At 45.8% G+C, this 25,930-nt stretch overlaps 1 protein-coding gene across 1 annotated transcript; it reads left to right on the top strand.

The window, feature by feature from the left end:
* The first annotated feature begins 173 nt into the window (after nt 1-173).
* Nucleotides 174-24,161, top strand: CFAP263 (cilia and flagella associated protein 263). Its single transcript, XM_073605630.1, has 9 exons — nt 174-372; nt 4,616-4,742; nt 5,949-6,113; nt 6,250-6,408; nt 7,937-8,017; nt 14,906-15,061; nt 15,221-15,328; nt 23,674-23,829; nt 24,006-24,161. Exons 1-9 carry the CDS (start codon nt 260-262, stop codon nt 24,063-24,065), a joined length of 1,125 nt encoding a protein of 374 aa, XP_073461731.1. The 5' UTR covers nt 174-259; the 3' UTR covers nt 24,066-24,161.
* Nucleotides 24,162-25,930: the final 1,769 nt, after the last annotated feature.

The following is a 25,930-nucleotide window of genomic DNA, read 5'->3' as shown; positions in this document are numbered from 1 at the left end:
CTCACAGCGGCCACCGCTGTACGGGAGGATGAACTGCAACCCTATAACAGAACAGAAATCACTTTATACCGTACAGCGTCCCTGCCGGAATGGAGGAGGAACTGTAACCCCCCCCCCCCCTATTGCAGGAAACAGAAATCACTGAATATTGCACAGTGCCTCTAGCGGCTACGTGGAGGAAAAGCACCCCTCCTACATTACCGTGACTGTAGAGCGTTGCCTGGGTGATGGTGTAGTGACATCCTGGGTTGCCAGGGTAATGATGGCGGAGCAGGACGCGGAGAGTGTGCGGACCGAGTCTCAGGGCGGAGAGGAGCCATATGTGGCCGAGTTCAGCAGGGAACAGCTGCTGGAGGTGACCCGGCTTGTCAGGTGAGCCCGGATCTGTGCTGGGGAGAGGTGATCCGAGAACATTGATGTTATCATGGGGGAGGGGGAGGTATTATAGAAGAAAAACATGTGATTAACCACTTAAGGACCAGCCTCGTTTTGGAATTTAGGTGTTTACATGTTTAAAACAGTTTTTTTTGCTAGAAAATTACTTGGAACCCCCAAACATTATATATTGTTTTTTTTTTTTCTAACACCCTAGAAAATAAAATGGCGGTCATTGCAATACTTTTTTTTCACACCGTATTTGCGCAGCGGTCTTACAAGTGCACTTTTTTTGGAAAAATTTCACTTTTTCGAATAAAAAAATAAGACAACAGTAAAGTTAGTCCATTTTTTTATATTATGAAAGATAATGTTACGCCGAATAAATTGATACCCAACATGTCACGCTTCAAAATTGCGCCCACTCGTGGAATGGCGTCAAACTTTTACCCTCAAAAATCTCCATAGGCGACGTTTAAAAAATTCTACAGGTTGCATGTTTTGCGTTACAGAGGAGGTCTAGGGCTGGAATTATTGCTCTCGCTCTACTGATCGCGGCGATACCTTACATGTGTGGTTTGACCACCATTTTCATAAGCGGGCGCTACTCATGTATGCGCTCTCGCTTCTGCGGGGCGCGTTAAAAAATATTTTTTTTCTTATTTATTTTACTTCATTTTATTTATGTTTTCACTGTTTTTTTCTTTTTTTTTTTTAAATTGGGTCACTTTTATTCCTATTACAAGGAATGTAAACCGTCCCTTGTAATAGAAAAAAAGCATGACAGGTCCTCTTAAATATGAGATCTGGGGTCAAAAAGTCCTCAGATCTCATACTTGGACTAAAAAGCAAAAAAAAAAAAAATGTCATTTGAAAAAATGACAACAGAAAAATGTGCCTTTAAGACGTATGGGCGGAAGTGACGTTTTGACGTCGCTTCCGCCCTCCTAGGGTATGGAGACGGATGGGGGCCATCTTCCCCTCCCTCGTCTCCATACCCAGCCACGGACAGGTCCCGATCACCTCAGCCGCTACCGATGGCTCCGGTAAGCGTCGGAGGGCGTGGGAGAGCGGCGGGAGGGGGGAGGCACCTCTCCCGCCGCCGATAACAGTGATCTCGTGGCGAATCTGCCGCAGAGACCACCATTATCGTAAACACGACCGGCTCCTGAAAAGATGGATATCTCGGTTGTGGCAGCAGCTGCTGCCGTTACCGAGATATCCATCTTCAAACTGCCGACGTATATGTACAGGAGCCGGTCGGTAAGTGGTTAATGGGGGAGGAGACAGAACACAGCCCCGCCCACTGCTTTGCATATATTGATGTGGGCGGGGCCAGACCGATTTGCTGCATCTCGGGGTGAAAGGTCACAGTAGTGCTGGCAGTGACACCATGATTGGGGGACATCTGTCAGATCATTTCACCAAGCCAGCTAATCATTTCCTTCTTGGACTTATCTCCAATCAGTGTAGAGGGTCCAGGCCCTAGGCCCTGTCCATGGCTGCTCTCCTCCAATCATTGCATCCTCTGCCTTCTGGTGAATTGGAGCTCCGCCCCTGCAGTTCCCATCAGTCTTTTTCTTCTTCATATAAAGATCTAAGTGTTAGGAACCCATCTGGTCATCATTAGGGGTTTTCTAGAACATGATTGGTCAATGTACAGCTGAGAGGTTCCTCCTGGGGTCCCTTCTTTCCCAATGGACACCTCGCCCCTCCCCTGAAGAGCCTCCTCAGACGAAGAACACAACGGGTATAGGGGAAGAAGGGCAGTTCAAAATTTTTCCAGTGTTAAGACAACTTCCCCCTCCTTGGGGAGGCAAATTCTGGGTCATCGACCCAGCATGCCCCTTTTGGGGATGTCAGAAGGGGGCGGTGTCCCCTGTTGAGGTCATCGAGTGTCTCCGCTCTTAGCTATTTAATAAATGTCAGATGGAGGAGCAGGGAGACGGCGGGAGCCATCGATGAGACCAGAGTATTTTTTTTCCTTAGGGCCGGCGTTGCTGCGTGCATCATGATTGACGATGGATCTACGCCGAGAATTGTCAAAAACTCGTGTAGTGTCTTTATTCACTTTTTACACTTTTTTTGGTTAATGGGTACCCCATACTCATTCACATGGGGGGGGGGGGGGGCGAGATCTTAGGGTCCCCTTGTTACAGGGGCTTCCATATTCTGATAACCCCCCACCCACCCACAGACCCCCATGTCATACCAGACCTGTAAGGGCCATTTTTCTTTATTTTCTATTGCCGGCATTTTTTTGTTTAAATTTTAGCTCTCAGCGGGGAAGCCCGCTGAGAGCTAATGAGTTATTGGTTGTTAAAGCGGTTGTAAAGGTAATTTTTTTTTTTTTTAAAAATAACAAACATATCATACTTACCTTCACTGTGCAGCTCGTTCTGCACAGAGTGGCCCCGAACCTAGTCTTCTGGGGTCCCTCGGCGGCTGTTTCAGCTCCTCCCCGCAAGCATTCACCACCTTAATGCGAGCTCCCTCGCATGGTGGTGAGTGCTTGCGGGCGCGCTCCCGTGATACAGCCGGCGGCTATAGCCGCTCGCTGTATCACTCGGCCCCGCCCCCCGGCGCTGCGTCATCGGATGTGATTGACAGCAGCGCGAGCCAATGGCTGCGCTGCTTTCAATCCATCCACTGCAGCCAATCAGCGACCAGGCTGAGCTGCAGCGAAGATGACAAGAACGTGCAGCGAAGATTCGAGGCGTCAGGTAAGTAAAACGGGGGGGCTGGGGGCGGCGGTACTGTCAAAAGTTTTTTCACCTTAATGCATAGAATGCATTAAGGTGAAAAAATTTTTACCTTTACAACCCCTTTAAGGACGCGGCGGGCGGCTTCCTGGCCCGCTCCTTAACAACCAGCTATACTTCGCACAGAATTTGAATCGAATTTGATGATCAGGATTCTGGAGACTTCCTTCCTCCAGCTTGGCTGACCAATCACATCTTCATTTCACGCAGGGCTGAGTCCACCTGGAAGACCTATAGAACCCTATGGGGTACACAGTAGAAGGTTCCATTGATTGGATGTCAAGTTCATTTAGCCTCTTTTGGCCATCCACCATTTTAGTCTGTGAAGATAGATGGGCCCCATAGATTCTCATGCTCCTTAAGGACAGCTTTCACTCTCAGTGGAAGAATGTTTCTCAACAGATGATAGATCACCTTAATAATCTAGAACAGGTCCTTCCTGAATTCCAAGGTTCTTCTTGTCTTCATCCTAATGGTGCCTCCCGCTCTTCCAGGAGGAGCTGAGAATCAGGATCTTTCATTATCTGGATGAAGAATGTCTATTGGTCATATAGGTCTGGAGACTTCCTTCCTCCAGCTTTGCAGACCGAACTTTTTTTCATCTCGCACAGAGCCAAGTCCACCTGGAAGATGCATTATGGGACCCTATGAGGTACACAGGGGAAGGTTCCACTGATCAGGTGCCGAGTGTATTCAGCCTCCTCTGACAGTCCAACGCCTCAGTTTGCAAAGATTATCAGATTGGCCCTGTGGATTCTTGTCCCCTTGCCCTCTCAGTGGAAGAATTCCTCTGTTTAGCAAATTATAATTCACCTTCATAATCAAGAATGAGTCCTTCCTGAATTTCAGGGCTCTTCTTGTCTTCATTCTTGAGATATCTCCTGGTTGTTCTCTTATCAAATAATTATGGTGTACTCCAGGTCCATCTCAGCCTCCACTACCTTCATTGCCTCCAAGACAGTCATGGTGATCCTCTGAGCTCAGACAGGACTTTGTCTCCCATGAAAGTGTCTGCACACCCTACCAGGAGCTTGCCTCCATTTTGGCCTACAGCCTCCTAGGTGTGTCCAGGGATAAACTGCAGAGTTATCTCCTGGTACCTCCTGCACCTTTATGGCCACCACCAATGTGTATCCTGCAGAATTCTCACATTTGGTAATTTCCTGTGCATAGAGATGTCTGCAAAATATAAAATTGTGTCAGAACTTCCTGTCATCTTTCTTTACTGCCTGACCTTCATGGCATCACCAAACTCCCTGACGATAATGTCCAGAGGTAGTACAGGGAGATCCTTCACTATGAACTGGTCCTCTGAGATTTAGGGGATATAGGCAAACATAAGCAGCCATGGAGACAAGGAATTAAGGGAAGAATTATTAAAATTTCACAGTTTTCCATTTCAGCCTGTAACAACGCTTTTCTAAAATTGTCACATGCATTGAAATATCTGATGGTTGTAACCATGGTGCCTCTTCCAGCGATGCCTTGTCTACACTCAAATCTGAAACGGAGATGTTTGAGAAGTTCTACAAGCGGCTGGACCCCAAGGACCTGTCACCGGTGGCAGTTTCTGAAGTCGGAGTATCCACCTTAGACTTTAACCAGGTCAGATGTGAGCACACATGGAGTATTGGAGATGCTATGGGTCTTCAAACTTCCAAAACAAAAGGCCAGTTTACTGTCCTTCATACTTTAGGGGGGGGGCAGACTGTGACCAGTGGGAGTAGAAAATGTCCCGGCCTCGTTGGTGCCAGTGAGAGGAATAGCGCCCTATCTTTGGTGTCAGTGGGAGAAACAGTGCCCCATCATCAGTGTCAGTGGGAGGAATAGTGCCCCATCATTGGTGTCAATGGGAGGAATAGTGCCCCATCTTTGTTGGCAGTGGGATAAGAGTGCCCCATCATTGGCGTTAGTTGGAGGAATAGTGCCCCATCATTGACATCAGTTGGAGGAATAGTGTCCCATCATTGGTGTCAGTGAGAGGTATAGTGCCCCATCGTTGGCGTCAGTGAGAGAAATAGTGCTCCATCGTTGGTGTCAGTGGGAGAAATAGTGCCCCATCTTTGGCGTCAGTGGGAGGAGTAGTGCCCATCTTTGGTGTCAGTGGAAGAAATAGTGCTCCATTGTTGGTGTTATTGGGAGGAATCGTGCCTCATCATTAATGTCAGTAGGAGGAACAGTGCCCCATCATTGGCATCAGTGGGAGGAATACTGTTCCATCGATGGCACCAGCGGGAGGAATAGTGGCCCATTGTTAGTATCAGTGGGAGGAATAGTGCCCTATTGTTGATGTTAGTGGAAGGAATAGTGCCCTATTGTTGGCGTCAGAGGGAGGAATAGTGTCCCATCGTTGGTGTCAGTGGGAGGAAAAGTGCCCCAAAGGTGTGATCGCTAAATAAACCTTTGGAAGTGTGGAGATCCTGGGTGTGCTGGTGATAAACTTTTCATTCTCAGTGGGAGGAATAGTGCCCATGGGTCAGATAAATGCCAGCAAAGGACCACATTCTCTCACATTGAGACCATAGGTCTAGAATGACTGAGTCCTGATTGTTCACTATGGGGACTGACCAGCGCACTGTTCATGAAATAAGTCTGCAGGTCAGTCAGGTGGCGATCTCTATATGTTACTATAGAATTACAGTATGTTGGCTCAGCGTTCTTACCAGCCCTCTACAAAACAAGCACATATACAGGAAACACCGGGTGTAGTGGCCTCCCCATAGGAGCAAAAGGCCTAGACAAATCAAGACAATTTGATGGGAGGACTTAGGGAAGAGCAGCTGCTGGTCCTCATTTAATTTCCTCTGTTAGATGCGAAGCCGCCGCAGGTCAAAGTCTCGCAGTACGATCTCTGAGCGTTTGCTGAGTCTGAGTGTTGATCAGAAGCTGGAGCTGGCGCTACGGGAAATGGAAGATTCCAAAGAGGAGGCGCAGCGAGACGCCGAGATCGCAGATCGGATCCTGCAGAGTTTCAAGGTGCATCCTCTCAAGTTTGTCCATTTTCCTGTCTTCTATAAAGATATTTATTATGTAAAGAGCTTCTCTATTCAGCTGTCAGACTCTCTGATGTTGAGTCCAGAAATGACCCAAGATCTCTTTTCTGCTTTATTAGGCCACGATGGAGGAAGCTGAGATTCGCAGCACGGAAATTAGAAAAGCCATGTACGAGTTTGAGCGAGACATCGGAAAGGCAGCTATGAGCGGAAAAAAAGGTGGAGGAGTTACCCCAGAAAAAGTTCTTCGCTACGTGGAGGAGAAGACGAGGGCAAGGGTACGTCTCCCAGCTGGGGCTGGTGGAATATGGCCATGTTGTCCTCAATACTGATCTCCAGAAGTATTAGACATCTACATGGAGAAAAAGATGAGGGTGGGGGTAAGTTTTCTACGTGTATGATATTGTATCACGGTGAAGGAACATGGCCATGTTGTCCTAAGTACTCATCTCCAGAAGTACTGGCCATCTACATGGAGGAAAAGACAAGAGCGAGGGTAGGTCTTCCATGTGTATGATATTGTATCATGGTGGCGGTATCACAGCTGGGGCTAAAGGAACCTGGTCATGTTGTCCTCAAAATTGATTTCTACAAGTACAGGTCATCTACGTGGAGGAAAAAATGAGGGCAAATGTAAGTCTTTCATGTGTACAACGCTGTATGATGGTAGGAGTATCACAGCTAAGGCTGGAGGAACATGGCCATGTTGTCCTCAATACTGATCACCAGAAGTACTGGACATCAACATGGAGGAAAAGATGAGGGCAAGGGTAAGTCTTCGTTGTGTATGATATTGCATCATGGTGGTGGTATCACAGCCATGGCTAAAGGAACATGGTCATGTTGTCCTCAAAACTGATTTCTAGAAGTACAGGTCATCTACATAGAGGAAAAGATGGGAGCGAGGCTAAGGCCTCCATGAGTACAATGCAGTATCACAGTGGGGGTATAACACCTGGGGCTGATTGATCTCCAGAAGTAGTGGACATCCACATGTACGAAAGGACAGGGGTGAGGGTAAGTCTCCCATACGTACCATATTGCATCATGGTGGATGTATCACAGCTGTGGCTGAAGGAATGTGCCCATGTTGTCATCAATGCTGATCTCCAGAGGTACAAGACATCTACATGGAGGAATGTTGTCATCAATGCTGATCTCCAGAGGTACAAGACATCTACATGGAGGAAAAGATAAAGGAAAGAGTAAGTCTTGTGTGTGTGTACAATAACGTATACTGGTGGGATATCGCACCTGGGGCTGGAGGAACATGATCACATTTGTACTTAATACTGATCTCCCGAATTATTGGACATCTACATGGAGGAAAAGATGAGGGCAAGGGTAAAGCTGTGTATACACTGGGAGTTTTCTTTTGATCCCTGCATTCCCCCCCCTTACATTGATAAGCGCTGCCGCAGCTGATCAAATTCTGGTTTTCTAGCAGGACCATTCGACAGAAGCCGGTCCAACGATCGGCTCCTGTTGAACAGAGAGGGGTACATGTGGATCAAAATTCCTCCAGTTGCTACTGAACCAGATGCATTTCGATACATCTATACCCAACTTTAGTTTCTCATGTGTACAATAATGTATCATGGTGGAGGAATCACAGCCAGGACTGGAGGAACGTGGACATGTTCTCTCCAATGCTGAGCATGGCCACTTAAGTTATGATGCAAGCATTGCAGTTTTCTGCTCAGTAATATTCTTCAGCTTCTTTCTTGTCTATGGGAGAACATTGAGAGCCAGGATTTGGGCAGAGTGTGACCTTATAGGATCCTATCCCTCTTCTTTCTATGACAGGATAGCTTGGTAGACAAGTTACGACTGAAGAATGCTGCTTTGAAGATCCAGAAAAAGAAGCTGCAGATGCAACTGAAGCAGGTAAGACATTGGGACACATTGTAGGTGAAGGTGATATCCATCCCATTCCCTTGAGTATGATACCCCCAGCACATATTATATTAAAGATGATATGCTGGTGGGTTCCTCAGTGGGGGTGTTTCTGGGGAATCTATTTTCTCCACAGCTGTCATGTTTGGTTTTCATAAAATGGAAACACGGGAGAAAATGTGGTAGCTGTGTAAACACAAAGTAGATTTAGTATCTAACTACAAAGCAGATATACTCATATCACTGGCAGCATCTCTTACATGAAGGTGTGTGTAGAAGAGATATCAGACCCACCAACCTGCCCTTCACAATTCTGTTGGGTGACGTTCAGCTCTGTAAGCCCATAATGACCTGAAGGCAATCTGATAGAGTTCTGCAGATCGGTCAGTCATTTTTCAACCGATGTAAATTTCAACGAAATTCGTTACTATTTCATTGAGAGATTCGGATACATCAGAATCTCTGAATAACCAAAAATTTGTCCGAATTTATATTCAGGCCCAAAACGAATTGCACATGTCTAGTCAAGAAGAACTGTCAGTTATTGCCCCTAGGGTCCAATCAAAGTCTACATTTAAATCTGATCTTGCACAGTTGTACAGGCTGCTCTCCTGGATTGAAATGACTTACACTGCTTTCACACTGAAATCGTTTTAGCGGCAATTTAGCGCTGTTTGAGCAGCGCTTTTGCAACACTTTTAGACCACTAGCGGGGGCCCCTTTTTACCCCCAAAAAAGGGGTAAAAAGTCCCATTTTGCGGTGCTTTCAAAGCAATGCCCATTCATTCCAATGGGCAGGGCATTTTTTGAGCGCTAAATACAGAGCTCCCAACCTGCCCCAAAGATGCTGCTTTTCAGAACGTCCCACAAGCGCACCACCCCAGTGTAAAAATGCACACTGCAATGAATGGGAGGCGGTTTTCAGGCACTTAGCAGAGGCCATTTCAGGCGCTAAAGTGCCTGACAACTGCCCCAGTGTGAAGCTGGTCTTACTCTGATTTCACTGCACACTGTGAGTTTCTCACAAAGGGGTTTATTTACTAAAACTGGAGAGTGCAAAATCTGGTGCAACTCTGCATAGAAACCAATCAGCTTCCAGGTTTTCTGTCAAGGCTTAACTGAACAAGCTGAAGTTTGAGGCTGATTGGCCACCATGCACACCTGTTCTAGATTTTGCACTCTCCATTTTTAATAAATCAACCGCAATGTTCATTAGAAGCTGCTGCAAATCCAATAGAGCCCGCCGCATTTTCTGGGTGGAGGACGTCCAGCATCATCTAGTCCAAACTTTCTAAGTAAAGCCAGTTTGCTGTCCTTCAGGCTTCAGGGGGGCTGGACTGTAGCCAGTGGAAGAAGAAATGGCCCAGCATCAGTGCTCTATCATTGGTTTTAATGGGAGGAATAGTGCCTCCTCATTGATATCATTAAGAAGAATAGTTTCTCATTGATGGTGTCAGCAGGGGGTGTTCCATCATTGAAGTCAGTTGTTGGAATAGTGCCCCAAGGGCCAGATAAAGGCAGCCAAAGGCCACATCCAGCCCCCGGGCCACAGTTTGGAGACCACTGATCTAGTCCTTTCCTACTCAGCCTGACTGTCCCTGGCTCAGCCCTTTCATTAATTAGATATCAGTTCTTCCAATCGTGGAGGATCAGGATCACATGTGGGCGTTACCTAGGGGATCTGCATGCAAATATAACCTGCCTAGGACTGCCCTCTCCTCCGGATAGACATCCGCCCACACCAACTCATTTTGATATTTGTATAACTCCTCCCAAGAGCCAGCCCACTGCTTTCATCAGAACTGAGAGGAGTACTGATATAGGGTACTGTGATGTCTTCAGGAAGCTATGTACAGCAGCCTTCCTGCCCCTCCCATCCACCATGATCTGTCTGCATTGTATAGAGAAGCACAGACACCTAGTGATGACATCATTTAGTATAGACTATTGCATGTAGTTAAAATGCATTTAAATTTGTCAATATCATGTTGATGGTATGGCAGGGGAATCAGGGAAGGCAAAATATAAGATTACACTTCTGATACAGGTTTTGAAGTGGGAGGTGTCATCTGGGTGTAGCCCTTTGAGCCCCTTGCAGGCAGTTTTATACAGCGGGTAAAATAAGTATTGAACACGTCACTGTTTTTCTAGGTAAATACATTTCTAAAGGTGCTATTGACATGAAATGTTCACGACATGTCGGTAACAACCCATGCTATCCATACATACAAAGAAACCAAAACAAATAAGTTCAGAAATTAAGTTATGTGTAATAAAATGGAATGACACAGGGAAATACATATAAATATTGAACACGCAAACGAAAATGTATTTATTATTTGATACAAAATCCTTTGTTGGTAATGACAGCCCCAGAACACACACTGCTTTAGCCAAATATATAACAGAACTTGGATTACTAGATCTATGGAGATGTAAGTTTCCTCTCAAGGCCCAGTTCTCCTGCCATTCACTGACCCACTCTACCCTATCCATATAAAGTTTGCATTGGGCAATATCATCATGACCCACTGTTATGACCCTGAGGTCTCCTATCTGGTCAGGGGCCTATCTGACCATTCTCCACTAGTGCAACTCAGTTTAAATGTCCCTAAGGTTAGATTACCATCCATTGGAAGCTGAATCCATTTTGGCTTCATCTGTTTACTGACACTGAACATATGCAGGTTCAAATCCGAAACTTTTTAGTGGATAACTTCTGGTATAGTGTGTGATACCCTGAAGGTTTTCTTTACAGGTATGTGCGTTAAAGCAATTGCTACGATCAAGACCAAAAGTAGACAATGGGCTAAAGATGCCAGTACATATGTAGATGGGGCTGAAAAAGAATTTCTGCAAGATCCTACACCTGAGCATGAGAGGAAGTGGATAGATGCACAAAAACTTTACCGCACTATACATCAACAGCAAGCAGATAACAAGCGTTTCTTTACCTCTCAAATATATTTTGAAGAGGGTGAGAAAACTGGCTATATGCTGTCCATGATAGCTGGGTCCCAAAAACCTTCCCCGGTCATACACAGATTGGCCGTGTCGCCCACTCAAGTGGTTATGGATACTCCCTCAATTATGAGGGGGTTCTGTGCCTTCTTTCAGGATGTTTATTCCTCAAAGGTCTCTTACCCTGCAGCTGAAAGGTCTGACTTCCTGGATGTCATTCCTGAAGCTTCAGGGGGAAGATAAAAAACGACTAAATGCACCTATTACCCTTGAGGAGTTACAACTTGCACTGGCCACATTCCCCAACTCTAAGGCCCCAGGAAACGATGGCTTACCAATTGAATTGTACAAACAATTTGGAGGAGTACTCTTACCAGAGTTGCTCCGTACGATTACTGATGCACATTCCCAAGATTCTTTGCCAAGCTCTATGTATGAAGAGGTGGTAGTGGTCCTTATGAAGTCAGGGAAGGATCCTGATCACCCTGAATCCTATAGACCCATCTACCTTCTGAATACGGATTTAAAATTGCTCACTAAAGTCATCGCCATGAGACAGAAAGGTGGTGACTAAACTGATTCACCCAGACCAATCCGGATTCATACCTAATAGATCTATGGCAAACAATCTTCGTCATCTATACTTGAATATGCAGATCCCCACTGACAACCAGTGTCAGAGAGCAATCCTCTCACTCGACGCCGCTAAGGCGTTTGATAGTGTTAAGTGGCATTACTTATGGCAGGTGTTGGAAAAATTCAACCTGGGGGAGATCTTCATTAAATGGATCAAACTACTGTATAAGGCGCCGAAAGCCTGTATTAGAATCAATAACACTTTATCCCCTCCCTTTGATCTACACAGGGGTACAAGGCAGGGATGCCCCCTGTCCCCTTTACTATTTGCTCTGGCCATAGAGCCCCTGAGCGCAGCCATTAGAGGGAACACGGCTATATGTGGGTTTAAACAAGGTGATCTGGAAGAAAAATTAGCACTATACGCAGATGATGCGCTCCTCTTTCTGGGCGACACATCTGTCTCACTGACAAGCCTTATGGAATAAATACATAGGTTTGGGACCTTCTCTGGGTTAAAAATAAACTGGGACAAATCTACACTACTACCATTGGATCCTCTTGTGGAGCCCCTACCCAGGATAGCAGAACAGATTATGGTGGTAGATACCTTTCGGTATCTGGGCATAGTTATCCACCATAACTTAGATCTTTATATCAAACTCAATATAAACCCATTGGTTCAAAAATTTCAGGAAAAAACAGCTACCGGTAGCTGGAATAAATTACCTCTTTCGGTAGTAGGCCACTGTAACTCGATAAAAATTATTTGGAGTCCCCAACTCTTGTATGCACTTCACAATGCACCCATCTGGATCCCTATCCACGTGTTTAAGAAATGCAATATTTTCCACACATTGATATGGAGGAAACAGGTCCCACGTATAAAGCTGGAAACTCTACAGGCAGTTCCAAACCCATTTTATTATTTCATAGCAGCTAAACGGGTGGCCTCGCCCCCCTCTGACCCCACGGGGAAGCCATTGGGAAGTCCCCGTGCGTCAGAGGGGGGCGGGGTCACCCAGGTACGTCACCGTGTGGCCCCACCCTCATTTATAAAAGAACTGTCATTGGCGTGTTGTGTGTGGTTTTTTTTTTTTAACATTTTGACACTTTTTTTGTGAAACGGTACAGGTACAATGTACCCGTTACTATTTCAAACGGGGGGGGGGCGGGATCTGGGGTTCCCTTTGTTAAAGGGGGCATCCAGATTCCAGTAAGCCCCCCGCCCGCAGACCCCCACAACCACCGGGCAAGGGTTGTGGGGATGAGGCCATTGTCCCCATCAACATGGGGGACAATGGCCTACCCCAAAGCAGCACCCTTCCCATGTTGAAGGCATGTGGCCTGATACGGTTCAGGAGGGGGGGCGCTCTCTCGTCCCCCCTCTTTTCCTGCGGCCTCCCAGGTTGCGTGCTCGGATAAGGGTCTGGTATGGATTTTTGGGGGGACCCCCCACGCCATTTTTTTTTATTTTGGCACGGGGTTCCCTTTAAAATCCATACCAGGCCTGAAGGGTCTGGTATGGATTTTGAGGGGGACCCCTACGCCATTTAAAAAAAAAAATTTGGCGCAGGGTTCCCCTTAATATCCATACCAGACCTGAAAGGCCTCGTATGGAATTTGGGGGGACCCCTACGCAATTTTTTTTTTTAATTTTGGTTCAGGGTTCCCCTTACTATTCATACCAGACCAAAGGGCCTGGTAATGGACTGAGGGGGATCCCATGCCATTTTTTTCAATGACTTTTATCTGTATTGCCAGGACCCGACAATTCATTATAGCCTCGAGTAGTTTTAAATTACTTTTTTTCCTTTAGAAATGTCATTTTGTGCAGGGTCTGTTCTAAACACGGGAAAACTGCGCCACTTTACAGGCATACTCTAGTCACCCCCCCCCCCCCCCCCCCCCCCCCGGTACAAAATTTAAAGGAATACCCTTAAAATTAGCACTTTTGATGTTTCACATTCGTGTCCCATAGACTTTAACAGTGTTTGCGTGTTCTAACAAATTTTTTGCCTGTTCGAATGTTCTGCTGAGAACCAAACCGGGGGGTGTTCGGCTCATCCCTAATCTTGGTACATTTTTCCATTCATTCTTCCTTCAGTGACATGAAGTTTGCCAGTACCGTATGCTAAAAAGCAGCCCCACACCATGATGTTCCCACCTCAAAACTTCACTGTTGGTATGATGTTTTTGGGAAATTTTTGCAGTGCCATTTGACCACCAAACATGTGGTGTGTATTATGGCATCCAAAGACTGACCAGACTATTTTCTCCCAGTATTTTACAGGCTTGTCCAAATGTTGTGCAGCAAACTTTAAACAAGCTTCAACATGCTTTTTCTTCAGCAATGGAGTCTTGCGTGGTGAGCGTGCATAAAGGCCATGGCGGTTGAGTGCATTACTTATTGTATTCTTTGAAACAATTGAACCTGCTAATTCCAGGTCTTTCTAAAGCTCTCCACAAGTGGTCCTTGGCTCTTGGTCAACTCTTCTGATAATTCTTTTCACTCCTCTGTCAGAAATCTTGCGAGAAGCACCTGGTCATGGCCAGTTTATGGTGAAATTATGTTCTTTCTACCCCTGGATTATGGCCCCAACGGTGCTCACTGAAACATCAGAATGGAATCTGCAGTTTGGAAATTTTTCCTTAACCAATGCCATCAGTATGTTTTGCAACAATAAGGTTGCAAAGTTCTTGAGAGAGCTCTTTGCTTTTACTTATCATGGGATGTTTCTTGTGTGACCTTGGTAATGAGAAACCTTTTTATAAGCCATCAATTGAGACTGAACCAGCTTATATTAATTTTCACTGACAAGGGGCAGGATTGCTTTCTTATTACTGGTAGATTTCAGCTAGCGTCTTGGCTTTCCATGCCTTTTTGCGACTCCCTTTCTTTATGTCTTCGATACTTTTTCTCTGTGTCATTCCATTATATTACACATACCTTAATTTCTGAACTTATTTGTTTTGGTTCTATGTATGTAAGGATTGCATGGGTTGTTACCGACATGTGGTGAAATTTCCATGTCAATAGCACCTTTTAGAAATATATTTACTTAGAAAAATTGTGACATGTTCAATACCCGCTGTACATGAGGCCCATTCTCTCAGTTTGTTCTTTGTCTTGTCTACATGGAGCCGTGAATGTTCTCTTCCTTGTACATGCAGGAGAGCCAAGCTTACAAGCTATATGTCACCGGGCAGTATGTGCTCCTGGTGACTTTGGAGTCCGTTCTCTGTAAATGTTCCAAGTCTTGTTGCTCACAGCTTGTTAGATCTGCCAACACCATGTTACAATGCAGAGTCAGCCCTGAGATTGCATATCCTCTCTTTCAGAAGGAGGAGATGGGTGAAGTTCTGAATGAGGTGGATTTCCAGCAGCTCAAGATAGAAAATGCCCAATTTCTGGAGAGAATCGATAAGCGGAATCAGGATCTTCTCCAGCTGAAGCTGAACGCAGGAGAGACATTACAGGTTCTCAACTCCTACAAAGTGAGTGAGTCCTCAGAGAAGATTGAGGGAAGTCACATGATGAGATGGGCCTCTGATGGTCTTGTGTTTCCTGCCAATATGTAAAGATCCAGAAAGAAGTCAGTCATACATGGCACATGTGAGGTCTGTTCATCTCCATACTTTTTGTTTTATTTACAGAAGAAGCTTCACCACACCACAACAGAGTCCACTTATCTAAGAAAAGAGATTTCCGCCAGAAACGACATGCTGCAACGGATCGAACAGGAAACACAGCAAGTGGAGCAGGTACATCACAGGAAAGTGTGAGAGTTCCCACCTTAAAGTTGTGTTCCGGCCGAAATGATACTTTTTAACCACTTGACGACCGCCTCACGCCGATGTACGTCGGCAAGGTGGCACGGACAGGCAAAATCACGTACATATACGTGATTTGCCTTCCGCGGGTGGGGGGTCCGATCGGACCCCCCCCCCCCCGGTGCCCGAGGCGGTCGTCTTTTGTCCAGCGGCGATCAGAGGTGAGGGGGAGACCATCCGTTCGTGGCCCCCCCCTCGCGATCGCCGCCGGCCAATCACATCATTCCTTTGCTGCTGTATGCTAAACAGCAGCAAAGGAAATGATGTCATCTCTCCTCGGCTCGGTAATTTCCGTTCCGGCTCGAGGAGAGAAGACAGGTATGTGAGTGCACAACACTACACACACACAGTAGAACATGCCAGGCACACAAAACACCCCGATCCCCCCCCCCGATCGCCCCCCGATCCCCCCCCAATCACCCCCCCCCCCCCCTGTCACAAACTGACACCAGCAGTTTTTTTTTTTTTTTTTTCTGATTACTGCATTGGTGTCAGTTTGTGACAGTTACAGTGTTGGGACAGTTAGTATTACCCCCCTGTAGGTCTAGGATACCCCCCTAACCCCCCCTAATAAAGTTTTAACCCCTTGATCACCCCCTGTCACCAGTGTCGCTAAGCGATCATTTTTCTGATCGCTGTATTAGTGTCGCTGGTGACGCTAGTTAGGGACCTAAATATTTAGGTTCGCCGTCAGCGTTTTATAGCGACAGGGACCCCCATATACTACCGAATAAATGTTTTAACCCCTTGATTGCCCCCTAGTTAACCCTTTCACCACTGATCACCGTATAACTGTTACGGGTGACGCTGGTTAGTTTGTTTATTTTTTATAGTGTCAGGGCACCCGCCGTTTATTACCAAATAAAGGTTTAGCCCCCTGATCGCCCGGCGGTGATATGCGTCGCCCCAGGCAGCGTCAGATTAGCGCAAGTACCGCTAACACCCACGCACGCAGCATACGCCTCCCTTAGTGGTATAGTATCTGATCGGATCAATATCTGATCCGATCAGATCTATATTAGCGTCCCCAGCAGTTTAGGGTTCCCAAAAACACAGTGTTAGTGGGATCAGCCCAGATACCTGCTAGCACCTGCGTTTTGCCCCTCCGCCCGGCCCAGCCCAAGTGCAGTATCGATCGATCACTGTCACTTACAAAACACTAAACGCATAACTGCAGCGTTCGCAGAGTCAGGCCTGGTCCCTGCGATCGCTAACAGTTTTTTTGGTAGCATTTTGGTGAACTGGCAAGCACCAGCCCCAGGCAGCGTCAGGTTAGCGCCAGTAGCGCTAACACCCACGCACGCACCGTACACCTCCCTTAGTGGTATAGTATCTGAACGGATCAATATCTGATCCGATCAGATCTATACTAGCGTCCCCAGCAGTTTAGGGTTCCCAAAAACGCAGTGTTAGCGGGATCAGCCCAGATACCTGCTAGCACCTGCGTTTTGCCCCTCCGCCCGGCCCAGCCCAGCCCACCCAAGTGCAGTATCGATCGATCACTGACACTTACAAAACACTAAATGCATAACTGCAGCGTTCGCAGAGTCAGGCCTGATCCCTGCGATCGCTAACAGTTTTTTTGGTAGTATTTTGGTGAACTGGCAAGCACCAGCCCCAAGCAGCGTCAGATTAGCGCCAGTACCGCTAACACCCACGCACGCACCGTACACCTCCCTTAGTGGTATAGTATCTGTACGGATCAATATCTGATCCGATCAGATCTATACTGGCGTCCCCAGCAGTTTAGGGTTCCCAAAAACGCAGTGTTAGCGGGATCAGCCCAGATACCTGCTAGCACCTGCATTTTGCCCCTCCGCCCGGCCCAGCCCACCCAAGTGCAGTATCGATCGATCACTGTCACTTACAAAACACTTAACGCATAACTGCAGCGTTCGCTGAGTCAGGCCTGATCCCTGCGATCGCTAACAGTTTTTTTGGTAGCTTTTTATTGAACTGGCAAGCGCCAGCGGCCTAGTACACCCCGGTCGTAGTCAAACCAGCACTGCAGTAACACTTGGTGACGTGGCGAGTCCCATAAGTGAAGTTCAAGCTGGTGAGGTGGCAAGCACAAGTAGTGTCCCGCTGCCACCAAGAAGACAAACACAGGCCCGTCGTGCCCATAGTGTCCTTCCTGCTGCATTCGCCAATCCTAATTGGGGACCCACCACTTCTGCAGCGCCCGTACTTCCCCCATTCACATCCCCAACCAAATGCAGTCGGCTGCATGAGAGGCATTTTCTTTATGTCCTCCCGAGTACCCCTACCCAACGAACCCCCAAAAAAGATGTTGTGTCTGCAGCAAGCGCGGATATAGGCGTGACGCCCACTATTATTGTCCCTCCTGTCCTGACAATCCTGGTCTTTGCATTGGTGAATGTTTTGAACGCTACCATTCACTAGTTGAGTATTAGCGTAGGGTACAGCATTGCACAGACTAGGCACACTTTCACAGGGTCTCCCAAGATGCCATCGCATTTTGAGAGACCCGAACCTGGAACCGGTTACCGTTATAAAAGTTAGTTACAAAAAAAGTGTAAAAAAAAAAAATATATATATAAAATAAAAAAAAATAGTTGTCGTTTTATTGTTCTCTCTCTCTCTCTATTCTCTCTCTCTTGTTCTGCTCTTTTTTACTGTATTCTATTCTGCAATGTTTTATTTTTATTATGTTTTATCATGTTTGCTTTTCAGGTATGCAATTTTTTATACTTTACCGTTTACTGTGCTTTATTGTTAACCATTTTTTTGTCTTCAGGTACGCCATTCACGACTTTGAATGGTTATACCAGAATGATGCCTGCAGGTTTAGGTATCATCTTGGTATCATTCTTTTCAGCCAGCGGTCGGCTTTCATGTAAAAGCAATCCTAGTGGCTAATTAGCCTCTAGACTGCTTTTACAAGCCGTGGGAGGGAAAGCCCACACACCCCCCCCCCCACCGTCTTCCGTGTTTTTCTCTGGCTCTCCTGTCTCAACAGGGAACCTGAGAATGCAGCCGGTGATTCAGCCAGCTGACCCAGCCAGCTGACCATAGAGCTGATCAGAGACCAGAGTGGCTCCAAACATCTCTATGGCCTAAGAAACCGGAAGCTACGAGCATTTTATGACTTAGATTTCGCCGGATGTAAATAGCGCCATTGGGAAATTGGGGAAGCATTTTATCACACCGATCTTGGTGTCATCAGATGCTTTGAGGGCAGAGGAGAGATCTAGGGTCTAATAGACCCCATTTTTTTCAAAAAAGAGTACCTGTCACTACCTATTGCTATCATAGGGGATATTTACATTCCCCGAGATAACAATAAAAATGATTACAAAAAAAAAAAAAAATGAAAGGAACAGTTTAAAAATAAGATAAAAAAGCAAAAAAATAATAAAGAAAAAAAAAAAAAAAAGCACCCCTGTCGCCCCCTGCTCTCGCGCTAAGGCGAACGCAAGCGGCGGTCTGTCGTCAAACGTAAACAGCAATTGCACCATGCATGTGAGGTATCGCCGCGAAGGTCAAATCGAGGGCAGTAATTTTTGCAGTAGACCTCCTCTGTAAATCTAAAGTGGTAACCTGTAAAGGCTTTTAAAGGCTTTTAAAAATGTATTTATTTTGTTGCCACTGCACGTTTGTGCGCAATTTTAAAGCATGTCATGTTTGGTATCCATGTACTCGGCCTAAGATCATCTTTTTTATTTCATCAAACATTTGGGCAATATAGTGTGTTTTAGTGCATTAAAATTTTAAAAAGTGTGTTTTTTCCCCAAAAAATGCGTTTGAAAAAATCGCTGCGCAAATACTGTGTGAAAAAAAAAAATGAAACACCCACCATTTTAATCTGTAGGGCATTTGCTTTAAAAAAATATATAATGTTTGGGGGTTCAAAGTAATTTTTTTGCAAAAAAAAATAACTTTTTCATGTAAACAATGAGTGTCAGAAAGGGCTTTGTCTTCAAGTGGTTAGAAGAGTGGGTGATGTGTGACATAAGCTTCTAAATGTTGTGCATAAAATGCCAGGACAGTTCAAAACCCCCCCAAATGACCCCATTTTGGAAAGTAGACACCCCAAGCTATTTGCTGAGAGGCATGTCGAGTCCATGGAATATTTTATATTGCGACACAAGTTGCGGGAAAGAGACAAATTTTTTTTTTTTTTTTTTTTGCACAAAGTTGTCACTAAATGATATATTGCTCAAACATGCCATGGGAATATGTGAAATTACACCCCAAAATACATTCTGCTGCTTCTCCTGAGTACGGGGATACCACATGTGTGAGACTTTTTGGGAGCCTAGCCGCGTACGGGACCCTGAAAACCAAGCACCGCCTTCAGGCTTTCTAAGGGCGTGAATTTTTGATTTCACTCTTCACTGCCTATCACAGTTTCGGAGGCCATGGAAAGCCCAGGTGGCACAAAACCCCCCCAAATTACCCCATTTTGGAAAGTAGACACCCAAAGCTATTTGCTGAGAGGTATAGTGAGTATTTTGCAGACCTCACTTTTTGTCACAAAGTTTTGAAAATTGAAAAAAGAAAAAAAAAAAGTTTTTTCTTGTCTTTCTTCATTTTCAAAAACAAATGAGAGCTGCAAAATACTCACCATGCCTCTCAGCAAATAGCTTGGGGTGTCTACTTTCCAAAATGGGGTCATTTGGGGGGGTTTTGTGCCACCTGGGCATTCCATGGCCTCCGAAACTGTGATAGGCAGTGAAGAGTGAAATCAAAAATTTTCACCCTTAGAAATCCTGAAGGCGGTGCTTGGTTTTCGGGGCCCCGTACGCGGCTAGGCTCCCAAAAAGTCCCACACATGTGGTATCCCCATACTCAGGAGAAGCAGCTAAATGTATTTTGGGGTGCAATTCCACATATGCCCATGGCCTGTGTGAGCAATATATCATTTAGTGACAACTTTGTGCAAAAAAAAAAAAAAAAAAGTGTCACTTTCCCGCAACTTGTGTCAAAATATAAAATATTCCATGGACTCAATATGCCTCTCAGAAAATAGCTTGGGGTGTCTACTTTCCAAAATGGGGTCATTTGGGGGGGTTTTGTGCCACCTGGGCATTCCATGGCCTCCGAAACTGTGATAGGCAGTGAAGAGTGAAATCAAAAATTTACACCCTTAGAAATCCTGAAGGCGGTGCTTGGTTTTCGGGGCCCCGTACGCGGCTAAGCTCCCAAAAAGTCCCACACATGTGGTATCCCCATACTCAGGAGAAGCAGCTGAATGTATTTTGGGGTGCAATTCCACATAGGCCCATGGCCTGTGTGAGCAATATATCATTTAGTGACAACTTTTTGTAAATATTTTTTTTTTTTTTTTTTTGTCATTATTCAATCACTTGGGACAAAAAAAAAAAAATATTCAATGGGTTCAACATGCCTCTCAGCAATTTCCTTGGGGTGTCTACTTTCCAAAATGGGGTCATTTGGGGGGGTTTTGTACTGCCCTGCCATTTTAGCACCTCAAGAAATGACATAGGCAGTCATAAACTAAAAGCTGTGTAAATTACAGAAAATGTACCCTAGTTTGTAGACGCTATAACTTTTGCGCAAACCAATAAATATATGCTTATTGACATTTTTTTTACCAAAGACATGTGGCCGAATACATTTTGGCCTAAATGTATGACTAAAATTTAGTTTATTGGATTTTTTTTATAACAAAAAGTAGAAAATATCATTTTTTTTCAAAATTTTCGGTCTTTTTCCGTTTATAGCGCAAAAAATAAAAACTGCAGAGGTGATCAAATACCATCAAAAGAAAGCTCTATTTGTGGGAAGAAAAGGACGCAAATTTCGTTTGGGTACAGCATTGCATGACCGCGCAATTAGCAGTTAAAGCGACGCAGTGCCAAATTGGAAAAAGACCTCTGGTCCTTAGGCAGCATAATGGTCCGGGGCTCAAGTGGTTAAATAAAAATACCCCTATAATACAGAAGCTTAATGTATTCTAGTAAAGTTAGTCTGTAAACTAAGGTCTGTTTTGTTAGTTTATAGCAGTAGTTTGTTATTTTATAAACTTACAGCAGGCCGTGGCCATCTTAAGTGTGGGCATCTGAAGCCAGACTGTATTTCTTCTTGGATCTCATCCTTGCAGATCTCGCACATGCTCAGTGCAGCACAAGCAGTGTAATAGGTTACAGGTCAGGTTTCCATAGCAACGGCAGTGTCGGAGGAAGTTGCCGCCCCTTCCCAGAAGGCATTGCAAACAGGAAATGATGCGATGGGCCACGGCCAGGGAGGAGGAAGTGAAAAATGAATACAGCAGATATACAGTAGGTGCTGAGAGAAAAAATAAAAAAATATCCAATTCGTTTACAGTGCACACTTTAGTGAGGGATGCTGAAGAGTTGTAAAAGTGGGTGGAACTCCACTTTAATTGTGGGTGGAGGAAAGTGTTCTGCTGCCATGGGGTGGAGGGATTGTTCAAAGCATATTGATGTATAATGTGTAATTGTCTCACTTAAAAGCACTATGTGTCATTTCTGTCTTCTGCTTCGTTCATCTGCTATCAGCAAGAATCAATTCTGACAAGTTTTCCTGATGCCAAGAGAAAAATGGTGACCGGGGAGGGACCGCCAGCAGATTGACAGCTCTGTTCCTGTGTGCTGCGTCAAGGTGGTGGTGGTGGTGGGGGGGGGTGTCTCTTCCCTCCAATCGGCTCTCAAAGCTCTCCTCATTGAGCTCTGCAGAGTGTGACTTCAGCTGTCTGCCCCCTTTTTTTCTTAAACCCAGCTTGAATTCAGTGCTTTGAATGGCTGTAGAGAAGAGAAGACTGCAGATGGGCAGGTACAACTTATGAAGGAGGATTTGTTTCATCTCTGTGTATCATCTGAGGATAGCCCCTTCACTGGGTATATGTAAGGGTTTACATCCACTTTAAGGTGATAGAAGTTCTCTGCAGGAATGGGCAGTTGACACAGGGGATTAGAGGGGCAGCAGTTAGCCTTCAGACTGTAGTTGAACAATGTTCTGGGTTGGATTGTAAAAGTTCCCATATGTACAGGAATGGGCAGGTGTCACCGTGGATTAAAGGGACAGCAGTTTGCCTTCAGAGACTGCAGCTGAACAATGTTCTGGGTTGGGTTGAAGTTGGGTTCCTGTACTCATATCTACAGGAATGGGCTGGTGTCATAGTGGATTTAGAGTGTCAGCAGCTGGTCTTCAGACAGGCTTTAGTTGATGGAATGTTCTAGGTTGGGTTATAAAAGTTCTCATCTAGGCAAGAATGGGCTAGTGCCATAGCAGATTAGAGGGGCAGCAGTTGGTCATTAAGGAGACTTCAGCTGAGGAATGTTCTGTGTTGGGTTATAGAGGTTCTCCTTTATGCAATAACAAACCGGTGTCACAGATTAGAGGCACAGCAGTTGGTCAACAGAAAGCTTCAGTTAAGTAATGTCCTGGTTTGGGTTTTAGAAGTTTTCACAGTTGCAGGCTCAGCTATGGTATGGTGAATAAGAGGGGCAGCTATTGGTCATCACTGTAATGCTTACCCCTAATGCAGGTGGTCAGACACTATAGCTAGCTTCTATGTACTTTACCTATAGCAGCCCCCTTTCCCATAAGGCACGCAGGGATACTGCTACTCGGTTGCCCCCAGGTCTTATACACAATTCTATAGTGCCTGGCCACCACGCCGGGGTAGGTGCGAACTGAGCAAAGCAAAGGGGTACTTGCGGTTGGCAGACAGGCAGAGTGGTTCAATGACAGTCCAGTTACAAAGCAAGCAAGGTTCAGAATAGTCAGGGTCAATCCGTAGTCAAATGGCAGGCAGAGTTTAGAGAATAGTCAGTATCCGATCCATGGTCATGGTGGGAATCCAAACAGCAGAGCGAGACAGACGGGGGGCTTGCACGTATTACACACGCTATCACAAGCATGAGACTGCAGGCTTTACTGGTCTAAATCAGGTTTGGTCTCCATCCCAGAGGCCACATTAATCACCTTTCAGTTGGATAGACAGGGATGCATCATAGCCAAAACCAGGATGCTGGAATGAGACCAGCAGCAGTCAAAGAACAGGAGCGTTTAGACTTCAGGAATATTCTGGGTTGGGTTATAAAAGTTTCCCTCTATGCAGGAACAGGCCAGTGTCACAGCGCATTAGAGGGGCAAAAGTAGGTTGTCAGAGAGGCTTCAGTTAAAGAAATGTTCTGGAGTTATAGATGTTCTCCTTCATGAAGGAATGGACCGATGTCACAGTGGATTAGAATGTCAACAGTGGGTCATCAGAGAGGAATGTGTGAGGGTTATAGAAGTTTTCATGTCTGTGCTCCTATCCGCAGGAACGAGCCAAGGCTGAAAGTCTGAATAAGAAGCTTAGGAAACAGCTGAGTGACTATCGTGTCCCAGATGTCCTGAACTATGTCCATGAGAAGATGGAACAGGAAGAGCTGGAGAAAAGTATCCGAGCGTGGGAGAGAAAGGTGGAGATTGCTGAGGTAATTGATGCTGTAGTATGGTGAATACGAGACCTACCTGTGACCGGTAACTCACCAAAACCCATATGAGTGATATAATTAGCTTCATATGTCATGCTGGTGTGTAAGGCCTGAACCTGAGCGCACACGCTATTTCAGATAACAAGTACTAAATAGGTCTGTGTCTGATCTTGCAGCTCTCTCTGAAGACGCAGCGCCGGTCCTGGGAGCAGCTGAAGGCAGCCAATGTAATGTAGAGTCGTTTCTGGACTTGCTGGGGATATGCCGCCTCCTGTTGACCTCCGGCCTGATTGAGGACAAGTTATGATCTAAATAAACGCTTTGTCACACTATGAGTAGCCAGTGTGTTCTCCTATAATTATCACTGCTGTGTGTAAAGTATTGTGACCAATAAACAGAAAGCAACAGTTTTCATTTTACAAAGTGAGCTTACAGCAGGAGATACACTGTCATAAGACTTCCCTGAGTTGGTGGAGCAGTGCTGTAAACTACTTCAACTGTATAGGTTGCAGGTCCTGCCCTTCCCTGTCCCTGGAGGAATGTATTTTTTCCTTAAAGCAGCACTCCACTCAAAGTGTGGCACTTTGGGGGGGGGGGGGGGGCAGGTTCCTGATTTTGACAAGTACCCGCTACCACTTCTACTTCGACCACCTAGGTGATCCCCCTCCTCGCAGTCTTCTGGGACACGTCACAGGTCCCAGAAAACTGCAGGACCATTCACAATGCGCAGCAGGCACCTAGCTGTGAAGCCGCAAGCTGTCACAGCTGGGTGCCCACAGGTAAGATGCCGGTGCTAGGAACCTGAAGGCTAGTAAAGAACTAGCCTTGGTGAGGATGGCACTGGATCATGGGACAGGTGAGTGGCTGTTTATTAAAAGTCACCAGCTACAGTTTTTGTAGCTGCTGACTTTTAATTTCTAGACTGGAGACTGGAGATCCTCTTTAAGGTGAAGGAAGACTGCTGAGTCTTGACCTGTAGGATATGTCCTCCTATGGTGGCCCATTCATTTGTAGAGAGGTTGCCTTTTCTCTGCAATAGACGGGTCTTTGTATTCCTCACCACCCTGCTCTGCATATACCAAGTCACTGCCCTTGTGGTTGGGTATTGGGTTTTTGGGATTTACAGTGTTGCCTGGCGTATCTTCCTGACATTAGAACTGAGGAATATTAGAAACATCTTCAACATTACAAATCAAGTCCAGATGAATGTGACCAACTACTGCTGGATCTACCATGACCAGGATCCATGAGAACCTCCATGGACAGAAATAAAGTGAGATTTATGATGTGATTGCGGAGCTAGATGTGGCTATGTAGTGTGGTGGGAGTGGAATATAATGGGAAAAATATAGAAGGTTAGGTCACAGTTGAGCTGATTTACTAAAACTGGAGAGTGCAAAATCTGGTGCAGCTCCTCATGGAAACCAATCAGCTTCCAGGTTTTTTTTTCAAAGCTTAATTGAACAAGCTGAAGTTAGAAGCTGATTGGCTACCATTCACAGCTGCACCAGATTTTGCACCCTTAATTTTTAGTAAATCAACCCCAATATGCCAATAGACAGACATTGTACAGATGGAAGGGTTTAAGAGAACAGATAGAAGTGTTAGAGCACTTTCACACTGGGGCATTGGCGATAAAGCGCCGCTATTTTTGGCGGCGCTTTACCGTCATTTTAGCTGTGCTTTTCGCCCGCTAGCGGGACACTTTTAACCCCCTGGACTTGGACAAAGCGCAGGCATGTGAAACATGTGAGTCACGGTCGCCACGGCAACATCGAGCTTGCAATCTGTCCAGCACCTGGGTACTCCTCAATTCCGGCCCTGACCCTGTCTTCCGGCTTTCGGATTTAGCATGCGCCATCCAGAGCGCCTTCTAGGACGCCAGGTTCCAGCCCGTCTGATCAGCCCGCGTGACCGTGGACGTCCAGTAGTGCGGTCTACAATACACCTCCTAGAGTACAGCGAGCCTGATATCCGTAACCAAACCATCAGTTGCACCACAGAGAGCGGTGTCTCTCTTTCTTGATTCTTCTTTGCACATTGAGCACATTGTCCCATTTAGGACCAGGACTTGGAGCACACTTGCTGACATTAACCCCTT

The sequence above is a fragment of the Aquarana catesbeiana genome, linkage group LG11 (genome assembly GCF_042186555.1).
Source record: "Aquarana catesbeiana isolate 2022-GZ linkage group LG11, ASM4218655v1, whole genome shotgun sequence".
NCBI classification, from domain to species: Eukaryota; Metazoa; Chordata; class Amphibia; order Anura; family Ranidae; genus Aquarana; species Aquarana catesbeiana.
The sequence above is the reverse complement of the archived record's forward strand: the minus strand, read 5'-3'. Positions and strand labels throughout refer to the sequence as shown.